This window comes from Penaeus japonicus, unplaced genomic scaffold, assembly GCF_977035675.1.
Source record: "Penaeus japonicus unplaced genomic scaffold, GWHDUDI00000001_assembly GWHDUDI00000002, whole genome shotgun sequence".
Lineage (NCBI taxonomy): Eukaryota > Metazoa > Arthropoda > Malacostraca > Decapoda > Penaeidae > Penaeus > Penaeus japonicus.
Window position 1 is genome coordinate 775,197 of NW_028234404.1, and position 12,710 is coordinate 787,906.

Sequence of the window (12,710 nt, forward strand, 5' to 3'; positions counted from 1 at the left end):
GTTTCCAAAATATATATGTATCCTGACAATAAATTATTTTTTATATTCTAATTACTTAATACACAATAGTTGTAAATGAAATGAGAATAGTTCAAAACAATCCTTTCAAATCTATCTGTGGGTTCATTTAATAGTTATGTCATTTTGGCAGCTTCTGCAATTTAAGTTGGTGATATATATATTCGGCTTATCTTATATCTCCATTAATATCCTTATTCTAATGAAACAACATATAGTCACTTAATGCTACGTTTTTTCCATTGACATTACGGTCACGCTTTTTTAATATTCGCTTCATGCTTGTTCAAGTAACTCAAACTAACTCACTCACTCAAATTATCCCTCACTCACTTCCAATTACTCATCACTCACTACTCCAATTACACACTCACTCACTCAAGTACTCACTCACTCAACTCAATTACTCACTCACTCACTCACTCTATTCTTCATCACTCATCAATTACTCACTCACTCACTCAATTACTCACTCACTCACTAAAAGTACTCATCACTCATCACTCAATTACTCACTCACCCATCAATTTACTCACTCACTCACTCAATTACGCACTCACTCACTCGATTTTACTCACTCACTCACTAATCGCTCCTCATCAATCAATAAGATTTAAAACAAATACACCCCTCAGCATATCTTTCATTTCGTTTTCTATTTCTGTTTCTTTGTATTCTTTTTCCTTTAGGGAATACATAAACATTAACTTTGATATCTCGTTCGGGACATTCACATTAGTTATGGATATGCCCCAATGGCAAGTATACGAGGCAGGGATTGGTTCCCTCGCCCCCAATTAGACCTTAGTGACAATTTAGCCACATGTCACGATGGACAAAAGGGTCCCTTCGGGCTCGGTTTTGGGCTGTGATTTCCCCCTTTCGTTTGTCTGGGGTATTTGATTTTTTTTTTTTTGTTTTCTTGGGTTTGTGACGGTATTCTTATCGTAAGGGTGATATGTCACTAATCAGAAGCTATGCAAATATTTATTACGGTATGGGCGAAATCATCTATGTATATCTTATATATGTATATATGATATAGATATAGATATTTATATATATATTAATATATCTATATATATACATATGAATGTTTTATATGTATATATATAAATGTTATTATATTTATATATATATACTATATATATATATCTCTATATATATATATATATATACATATATATGATATTATATATATATATAAATATATATATATATAAATTATATATACTATATATACATATAATATATATATATATTATTATATATTTTATATATATATATATATATATATATTATAAAGATATAAGTTTAATGTGGTGTGTGTGTGTGTTGTGTGTGTGTGTGTGTGTGTGTGTGTGTGTATGTGTGTGTGTGTGTGTGTGTGTGTGTGTGTGTGTGTGTGTGTGTGTGTGTGTCTATATATAAGCATATTCCTCCTTTTCTCATTCTTCTACTACTGCCCTTCTTCCTCTTCCTCTTTGTTCTCATTGTTTTGATAATTAATGTACAGTATATATATATTTTTTTCTTTTTTTTCAATGATTACTCCTATTGTTCCTCTTTCTATTCCTCTTCCTCCTAATTTTCACCTGAATTTTTATCATACACAAAAAAATATATACATATATACGTACATACATACATCAACACACACACACACACATACATACATCCACGCACATACAAACAAACATACATACATACATACATACTAACACACTGAAACGTATAATGTGAATACTTTGAATCTGTTGTACAAATGTACGTAATATGTTTCTATGTGTATGTATGCATATGTAGTGTCTCGCATTGTGTTATACGCGATATACTTACACAATCTTTATATTTATTTCATATCTTATCATCCTTCTTTCTTTCCATCTCTCTCTCTCTCCTCTCTCCTCTCACTCTCTCTCTCTCTGTCTCTCTCTCTCTCTCTTCTTCTCTCTCTCTCTCTCTCTCTCTCTCTCTTTCTTCTCTCTCTCTCTCTCTTTCCTTCACTTTACTCTGTCTCTCTCTTCTCGCGCGCTCCGAATCTTTTTATCTTTATCTAACCATATCTCACTTCTTCCATTTATTTTTCTTTGCGATTTTTATCATACTATGTTTCTCTACATATTTACTTCTCTTTTAATCTTTCCCTTGTACCTCCAACATCTCTTCCTTTCTCTCCTTAATTATCTACGCTTTTCCCTTATTCCATTATTTCTATCTTGTCGTTCTCTTCACTTAATCTCGACCAATCCTTATATCTTTATTGCTCTTTCCTTCTTTATATACGTTATTTGGTCCGTCCGTTTCTTCCGTGACTTTCTTATTTTCTCCCCTTCGTACCTCAGAGGCCTTTTTGCTTATTCTCAAGTTGTCCTTCCTCATTCGTTTTTTTTTCTACCTCATATATTCCTAGCGTTTAGAGTTTTTGATTTTTCGCGCAACGTCCGTACTTTTTTCTTTGAACAAAGACGGTTTACTTAATGTATAAACATAGCCATATTTGTCAGTGGATTTTTCTTTCTTTCGTTTTTTCTAACGACACTGCTTTGTGTTATTATTACTCTCGGACACAGTTGCCCTAAACTAAAATTCTTTTTGGAAATCTTTGTCTAAAAACGACGAAGCCTTTCATTATATATTAGCATAGTATTTTTTTTCGCTTTTTTTTTTTTTGTGTGTGTGTGTTATGTGTGTGCTGTGTGTAATCAATATTGTTTTTTTTAAATCAACCGGGATACCCGCCCTCATCCCTGTACGAAACTAGCGGCCAGGAGCGGGTCCCACTAACTTTTTACGTATTGATACATAAGTGACTAACAAAAAATAAGAAATAAAGAAAATAAAAAAAAAACCTAAACAAAACTCATGAGCGTGTTGCCTCTAAATCTGCAATTTCAAACCCGAGGCAAAACGGAGCTTTATCTATCCCCTCGTCATGTCGACGAAAACCTCGCTTCTCCCAGACCACTGAGGTCAGGTCTCCAGCCGGGTCACACCCCGAAAACCCACAGCTCCTCATGCCTGAATTTTGAGGGGAGTGAGGAATAACCAGTTCATGGTTAATTGGTTGAGGGTATATGTGTGTTTGCGTTTTTTGGGTGTATGTTGTTCTTTGTCTGTCTGTATGTATATATATATTGATGTGTGTGTGTGTGTGTGTGTATAATTATATTTACATATATTTAGTATATATATATTTAGTATACTATAATTATATATATATAGATATATATTTTTTATATACAAGTATATATTCGTATTATATATTATAAATATTATTATCAAATATTATATATTATAATATATATATATATATATATAATTATATATAAATCTGGGGAGGGTGGTCATACATACATACTATATATAGAATATATGATAATATATATATATCGTATATATTATACATATTACATGCAATATATATATATTATTATATATATATATATATATACATATAATATATATATAGATATATATATTATATTAATATATTTTTATATCATTCTTACATAATTTTATAAGATATATTATATATATATATATATATATGATGAATGCATATATATATCTATATATATATCATATTGTATATATATTTATAGGTTATATATATTATTATATATATATATATATTATATATATATATATATCTATATATAGTAGTTATATATAATTACAGTAATATTACTACACGAAACCCTGCCTTATTTTGAAAGAATCACAAAGAATCAAAAGGGAATTGTTCGTGGAATCACAATTAAACTACAGGCATTGACTCAATACAAATATTTTCTAAATACTTGTGCCTAATATTACTAAACAAGCCATGTATATCAGCACAAATACCTTTGATTCATAAAAATATTTTAAGTGAGAATCATAAAAAGCAAATCTATTTGGTATACGCTTGGATATACACATTCAAAGCTACAGATATCACAGACAACAACTACAAAAAACAACATAACGCCCCACCTAATTCAAGTATATTTGGATGTAACAGGATATAAACCCACACACCAACACATGGTCCTATGTTTCCACTTTGTTGATTAGCTCAGGTACTGATTGATCACCTTTGAACAATATTTAACCATTGGTGATTTATGTGGTTTAGAGAGTACTGTCCACTAACTGCCATTTGTCAAAGTAGTAAAACGTCTTCGTCTTACAAAATAAAGAAAAAAGAATTTGGTTATGATGAATTTTTATGATTTAACATAATATTGTCGAACTTTTTAGGGATGAATTAACTCAATATAGGCATTATAATGCAATAGCGTCGGGACTATTGCAGGAGAGGAAGAGATTAACTTTAAGGTCACTTTTAAAACATGCTGGAGAGAAACAGGGAATGTATATATCTATATATATATATATATATATATAATTTTATATATTAATATATATATATATCGTTATAATAAGATATATATAACTATATATATATACTATAAAAGATAATTGAGGAGAGTTTAGATAGTAGCGTAGGAGGAGTAAAAATGATAGGCGAATATTTATAACAGAAACTACATACATTCTCTCTCTCTCTCTCTCTCTCATATGCGCAATCTCTCTCTCTCTCTCTCCTGTTTCACTCTCTTTTCTCTCGTCTCTCCTTCTCTATGGTCATTCTCTCTCCACGCTCTCTCTCTTCTGTTTATGTGGGTTTACGCTTACTGTATGCGCTGTGTGTCGTTGTGTGTCTGTGTATGCGTGTGTGTACACGTGCTGTGTGTGTTTGTGTGCAGTGTGTCGTGTGTGTGTGGGTGAGCGAATGTATATACGCATATATGTATGTATATGTGTAAGGACGCAGAAGAGAGAGAGAGTGAGTGAGATAAACAAAACCAAAAATAAAGAAACATATACTGCAATCAGCTTTCCGCTAACACCTCGGGCATCACCGACCTGTACAACACAATAACCAAGTATAGGTTATAAAAGTCTAGAGGGATGGATATTTGTAGCCTCGCGAAATATCTTCAAATGAAAATGCTGCTCGCGTTGTGTTCTTCGCATATCCTATCTCCCTATGAAAAATAGCTCTTAAATGTCAGTTTCTCGTTACTGTAAAAAACAAAAGGTTTTTATGTTCGTAACGCGTATATGTATTGGTTATACTGTGTTGTCCAATTGCGGTGTTTGTCAGTGCTACTATTGTTATTGTATTTGCAAATATTGTTTAGCAGTTCTCATGTATTTTGTTCCTTTCGGACTGTTCTGGGGGCCAGTTAAAGTATGACTTATAGAAGAACTTACTTATGTTGATACACAGAAGAGCTTCAGTTATCTTGACAGTGCACTCTCTCTCTCTTTCTCTTATCTCTCTATGTTCGCTCTCAGATCATCCAATCTCATCATAGACTCAACTACTCTAAACTCTCTCTCTAGCTTCTTTAATCTCTCCTCGTCTCCAATCAATATCTCGGTCCTACTCAATCCCTTTCTCTCTACTCTACATCTCTCTCTCTACGTACTCTCGTCTCTCTCTCTACTTCTTAGCTCACTCGGCTCTCGTTATTCTTATTTACGTTTTCCTCTCTCAATCCTACTTCCCTACACCTTTCCCCCTTATTTCCCCCTCGCCCCTCTTCGCTTTGTCGTTAACGTGTTGTTAATAATAAGTTCTCAAGGATACAAAGATGTTTATATAACAGTCATCATAGTATTAAACTATGCATATTTTCTCTTATATCTACATAATTGAGGAAGATTAATCCGACCTTTTTTATTCTATTCATCATTTCAATTCAAAGTCACGGAGAATATGTTCTATACAAGGATACGTTTTTACGTATGTTTCACTGTTTCGAAGCAAATATGCCAAAACATTGAGACACGCAACCACGTTTCGTCAGCAGCGTGGCTCGTGAGACTGACGCTTCATCCTCGAGGTTAGTTCCTGACTGGAATCTCGAGGTTGAAAATGAGCCCCCCCCCCAAAAAAAAATAATAATAAATAAAAAATAATAATAATAATAATAAGAAAAAAAAAGAAAAAAAAAAAGATTCAGAGTAATGGCGTACAAGGATCTGCTGCATATATCTTGTTGGTGGTGATATCATGTTGTTCTAAGAATATCACCTTGATATCACTTCATTGAGTTTGTCTAACCTCTTCGTTTTGGGAGGATCCGTTTGGGAAAATCAGTAAAGAAACATTGAGGGGACATGTTTTAAGGGATAAGATGGGAGAGGCTTTTGAGGGGGAGGTGGTAATGTTGGAAATTGTGAATGTTATATGGACTGATATCAAGAAAATGAAAAAAGAAAGATTTGAAGAAAATGCGTAGGAAAGGTAGGAAAGGTAGGATGTCCTGGTGAAATGTGGTAATTAGAAGAAAAATAAATGAAAATATTGAATACCAACAGCTGATTTATTATACAAAAAGAATCCGATTAGATAGGAATATATTATTACCTATGATATGTTATCTTCCTTAGCCATGTGAAGACACTACGATTTTGAATGTCTTCATCCTTACCTTTCTGTTCTTTGTTGATAGTAGACAAGGATTTAAATACGAACTACCAACAGGTTTTCAGTGGCACAACGGACAAACAGTAGCCCCGTGTATTAAGCTTCCCCAAATCCCACAAAAATGCATGTGTTTGTGTGGAAAGAAAACAAAGAGAGAATATATCACTATCTCTTTCCCATTCCTTTCCTTCTTTTGGACATAAGACAAACCTTCTCTTCTTTGTCCCTTTCCCCTGAATGGTCGCCAACACCGTCCGCTCTTATCCTTTTCCTTAGCCAACGCCGATAACATCCTCCCAACCCCCCCCCCCCCCACCCCCTTCAAAATGGAAGGGAAGGGGGGAGGGGGAGGGGGAGGGGGAAGGGTGTGTGTCAGATACTGGTGACCTGAGAGCAGAATCTCACATCCTGAAGCCTCTCCTGGGATTTATGTCAAGTAAAAAGGGATAAGATTTCTTGATACTTCAGATCGTGAAGGGGAAAAAAAGGAGCAGAAGGGAAGGTAAAGGAATGGAATACACGGTAATAAAGGGAAAAAGTGTATGAATCGTTCATGTTTTTCTTGAGGATAAGATAGACGAGTTAGAGTTTGAGTTTTGTCTCTGAACTTCCCTCTTAGCGAGGCCTAAGAAAATTCTGACGTAGCCTCGGAAATATTGTAGAATATAAGCTCTACCTTACTGTTTAACTGCGATATTTCAGTTTGCTGATTACATGCGCTATGAAATGTACGTGTGTGTGTACACGGATGCACACACACACACACACACACACACACACACACACACACACACACATATATATATAGAGAGAGAGATACACACATACATGATCATACGCACACGCACACACACACACACACTTGCGCGCGCGCGCATAGATATATATTCATTCTTTCATAACGACGAAACAACATGATTGGATGATAATGCCAACATTATTGCAATACCTAATGTCAAATTTCTGTGGTCTCCCTCTTTTTGTCTTTCAAGCTACATAACATAATCAATCTCATGAAACCAAATGAATACCGTTTTCATGATTTGAGCATTAATTGGATTTGCAGAGGTCCAGAGGCGGATTTTCGAGCGATCCCTGCTTTTATATTTATCTAAAATTGGTTAATTCAGTAGAACAATACTATTCAAGTGCAAAAAAAAGGTAATTGTGAAATATGCTTTATACGTCGTTTTGCCATTTTATTTAATTTGGCTTATTTATTCACCTCTACGTTATATGCCTGTGTTTTCCTAATGTTTGTCCTATTACTTTGAGATATACAAGGTTGATCTAATTAATATACAATATCTGCCTCGGACAGAAGGATTTGAAAAATAATTGACTTATCCATTATTGAAGACTATATACGTGTATATATACATATATGACTAAGCATACATAAATGTTTATATATATATTGATATTATATATATATATATATAAATATATATATATAAATATATATTTTATATTTATATATGTATATATATATACATTATATATATGTATTATCCTATATATATATATTATATATATATATATATATACATATATATATATATATTACTATTGATATATATATTTATATTATATATATTTATATATATACATATATTGATATATATGTATATATATACTATATTTTATATATTTAGATATATTATATATATATATATATATATCCGTATATATGTACACAATATACCTCACACATATCCTATGTATATGAATATATATATATATATATATATAATATATAATATAGATATATACCTATATATTATAGAGTGTATATACAGGTATATATATATATACTATATATATATATTATATTATATATCACTATAATATATACTACAGGGATATATATATATATATATATATATATATATATATATATATATGCTTACATCAGGTATATTATTATAATATATATATATATATATATATATATTTATATAGTATAGCGATATATATATATATCATTACAGGTATATATATATATATATCGTATATATAATATATATATATTTTATATATTATATATATATATATATATATTAAATCCAGGTATTCATATATATTTATATATATATTATATATAAGATATATATATATAACAATATATATACAGATCCATTATAATTATAAGTATATGTTTTATATACAGGTATATATATATAATAATATATATATATATATATATATATATATATATATATATCAATATAATTATATATATATATACAGGTATATATATATATATATAAATATATATATATATATAGAATTATATATATATATATATATATTATATGGCCCCAGACAATAAAAAAAAAAAAAAAATACACTATAGATGAAATAGAGTTATTTATTTATCTTTGAAAATAAACACCTCTGGATTTTTCGAAAACTGTTCATCCCCGTGTTGATCCCCATCCCTACCGGTCATCTTTCAATAAATCTTAAACTGATTTGTTGTTATGTAAGAAGTAGTGGGTTTTCCCTGGCCATAATCCACGACGTTAATCATAATATATATTATATTAACCATATATTATAATATTCATACTATGCTTGCATACTTATTATATATATATAATTATATATACAATAATATTTATATATAAGATTATATATTATATATATATCGAATTATATAATATATAATTATTGCGTATAGCTTATTATTATAAATACATACATACTGTTGTGGATATAGATATATACTATATATATATAGATATATATATATATATATATATATATATATTGATAACATATCTGTATATATATATAATGTTATATATATTATTTTTATATATATATATTAATATAGTTATATATATTAATATATATACATTCATTAAATATGTGATATATATATATACTATCGTATATGATTGATTATATTTTATATAGTATATATATATAGTATATATATAATATATATATACATATATATATATATATATATATTTCATATATAACTATATATAATATATTATTCTAACACTTATATAGTTATATATATATATATATATATATATATATACATATATATATATTCATATATGTTTGTATGTGGGTGTGAGAGAAAGAGAGAGAATAAGAGAGCAGTATATCTGTAATCACTAATCCGAATTGTTTTTTCTAGACTTAGAATCATCATATACCTTTCTATTCAATACAAGTAGAATTTCCTTTTATCGCACCAAAATACATTTTCATTGTGAACTAAGTATAACATCAGATTTATTACAAGAACTTTCGTGATTTTTGTCCTCGCTAAATTCCATCTCCGAAACCGAAAATAAGAGACTATTAATATCATGAGAAGACATACACGTCTCTGAAATAGGTTGGTGTGAATGGGTGTCATTTTGATCTTTTGAAGAACAACACCAGGCATTTTAGTTGTCTTTGGAAAGAAAGGAATTCTCGGTTTTTGCTTGTCAAAAATCAAAGCTCGGCTTGATAAAAAAGAAAAGAAAAAAAAAAAATAGTCGATTCATTTCTCTGTGATGGTATTTGTGCATATGCATGTTATTCTTTATTGTTTTTCTGTTGTTGTTTTTTTCTGTTTACTTTGCTCACATCCCTATTTACCATGTGTGCATTTGTTACCTTATTTACCTCCCTGTGTATCTTATTTGCGTATTACTTTTATATATATCTCTATTTACATTGTTCATGACTCTATTTTCTATATTAACATGCCATTTACATTTCTGGAAACCTTGTTTGCGTCTCCTTCTCTCTTCGTTCAACGACATATTCCTCACATTCTTTTCTTTTTCTTTTTTTTTTCTTTTTCCTCGACATAGCGTGACTTGTCGGTGATTGGTGTTGCTTTCGGTTTCCCAAAACGCTGCAATTTTTCACGCCTTGGGCCATTAGGGGAGTTGGGGGGTGGGGGGGGGTATGGTCTAAAATGAGTTTCTCGAGCGAGGACTTTGGGTGTGTGTGTTTATATATGTATATTTATTTTCGCTCTATATTTAATATATATATATATACTCTCGATATATATATATATGCATATATATATATATACACGTCTTATCTCGCTGCGCGCGCGCGCGCTCTTTTTTCTTTTTTTTTTTTTTTTTTTTGTATGTGTCTGAAATATATCGTATGTATTAGGAATATTAGAAGTATTAACTTGGGGTATCCTTATGGCATGTTTAGTAATAAATAGCTTATTGGAAAGAAGGAAAATAAAAGAAAAACTTTAGCCCCAGTCATTGACTACTGCCTCTCATTTTACTTGGCAGTCCCCGCCTCGCCCTCACCACCCCCACATGCACCCCCCCCGTGCACTCGTGGCCCTTTCCAACCTCATCCTTTCAAGTCTCCTTAAACTCGCGTTTCTTCCTATTGATGCTTGTTAAAAGCCTTACTAACAAATGCAAAGAGAAAAAAATATATATTTTCTGAGACACGTAAGTTTTCTTTCTTAACGCTTAACGAGCCTTTTCTGAGTAAGTTGTTATGTCTAGCGTTTTTATTTATTTATTTTGTCTATCTATTTATATTGTATTTCCTGTTAATTAATGCGCTCTCATATCTCTTAAGACATGAAGACAGAAATCGGATTGGAGAGATCGAGCATTCTGCTGTAGAGGAAGGTTGACTAAATAAATTTGTGAATACGCATTGATAAGATGAAAATCTAGGGCGGGAATGATACAAGCTTATAAGCTATATCTATATATATATAATATTTATATATTTTATATATATTATATATATATATATTATTTATATATATTTGTATATTGTGTTGTGTGTGTGTGTGGTCTGTGTGTGTGTGTGTGTGGTGTGTGTGTGTATGTGTATATATATATATTATATATATATATATCTATATTATTATATATATATATAGATTATATATATATATTATATATATATATGTATGTATGTATGTTATGTAGGTATATATGTTGTATGTAAGTTCATTAAAATTTCATATTGTATGCATAATGAAACGTGATACGGTAAGCAGTGCTACGTTATTGCGTATCTCATTCATCTGAAATTAATAACGCAGTTAATTCGTCTTTCTGATTTATGATAGTTGATTCCTTAAGTACTAGGGAATGCGACTATATGGTATTTTTTATGAGGAAACTTTAATTCATAAAGTGTTTGTGAAAATTGATTGACCCAGACGCGTTGATGCAAGGCAAGGAATGAGGTTAATGCTTGGTCTTGAAGGAAGTCGTGCAATATGGGCAACAGGGAGCGAAGGAGAAATTTTTGAATTGGGTAGTTGTCAAGTGTGAGTGAGAGAGAGAGTGAGGGAGTGAGAGAGAGAGAGAGAGAGAGAGAGAAAGAGAAGAGCGAGAGAGAGAGAGTTGAGAGAGAGGAGACGGAGATGGGATGAGATGCGAGCGAGAGAGGAAGATGATGAGAAGAGAGAGAGAGTCTTACGCCTTACCCAATTCCATGCAATTTTTTTGTTTTATGTTTTGCTGTAATTGTTATTCGTTCACTGATATCATTCATATTTATGCTTTTTATATTCTAATAATGCACTCAGCAAATATATCGTTTTACGGTCATGTTATTCTATTGTTTACACAATAGACTAATTCCATTAAGAGATTCCAACATTCAAATAAAGCTTCAGTGACACCTAATTTTCCAAAAGGTAATGATACTTTACCATACATTTTTTAAGAAACGTTAAGATACTGCATACAGAGCATTTTTTTTTTTTTTTTTTTTTATTTGCCGGATCTACATGGTCATCATGATTTAAGCGTCATTGAAAACACAAGGTCGGGTAATCATTGATTTGCATTCAATAAAACCACTGGATATATTTTCATCACCAACAAATGTATCATTTTGTTGACGCAATGATTTAATGGACACATCGAATACGGTTAATTGATGGAACGCTCCGATTAATTCAATGATATTTTCGCAATGTTGCATTCCTTGCTCCATTTATGCACAGGAATTTGCGATCTAAAAATCAAATAACTCGGACTTTATCTGATAGACAATAGATGGATAAAAATCACACATACTCTCTCTCTCTCTCTCTCTCTCTCTCTCTCGCTTTTCTCTCTTTATATATATATATATATATATATATATATATATATATATATATATATATATATATACATATATATACAACCATACATACATACATACATATTTATATATATATATATATATATATATA

General features: G+C 30.7%; 1 protein-coding gene across 1 annotated transcript in view; it reads right to left on the reverse strand.

The window, feature by feature from the left end:
• The window catches only part of LOC147472210 (uncharacterized), a 14,724-nt gene extending 11,687 nt beyond the window's left edge, over positions 1-3,037 (reverse strand). Inside the window, exon 1 of the mRNA XM_086543739.1 lies at positions 2,919-3,037. Within this exon, the coding sequence (XP_086399865.1) occupies positions 2,919-3,037 (119 nt within the window). The remainder of the gene's footprint in view (positions 1-2,918) is intronic.
• Positions 3,038-12,710: the final 9,673 nt, after the last annotated feature.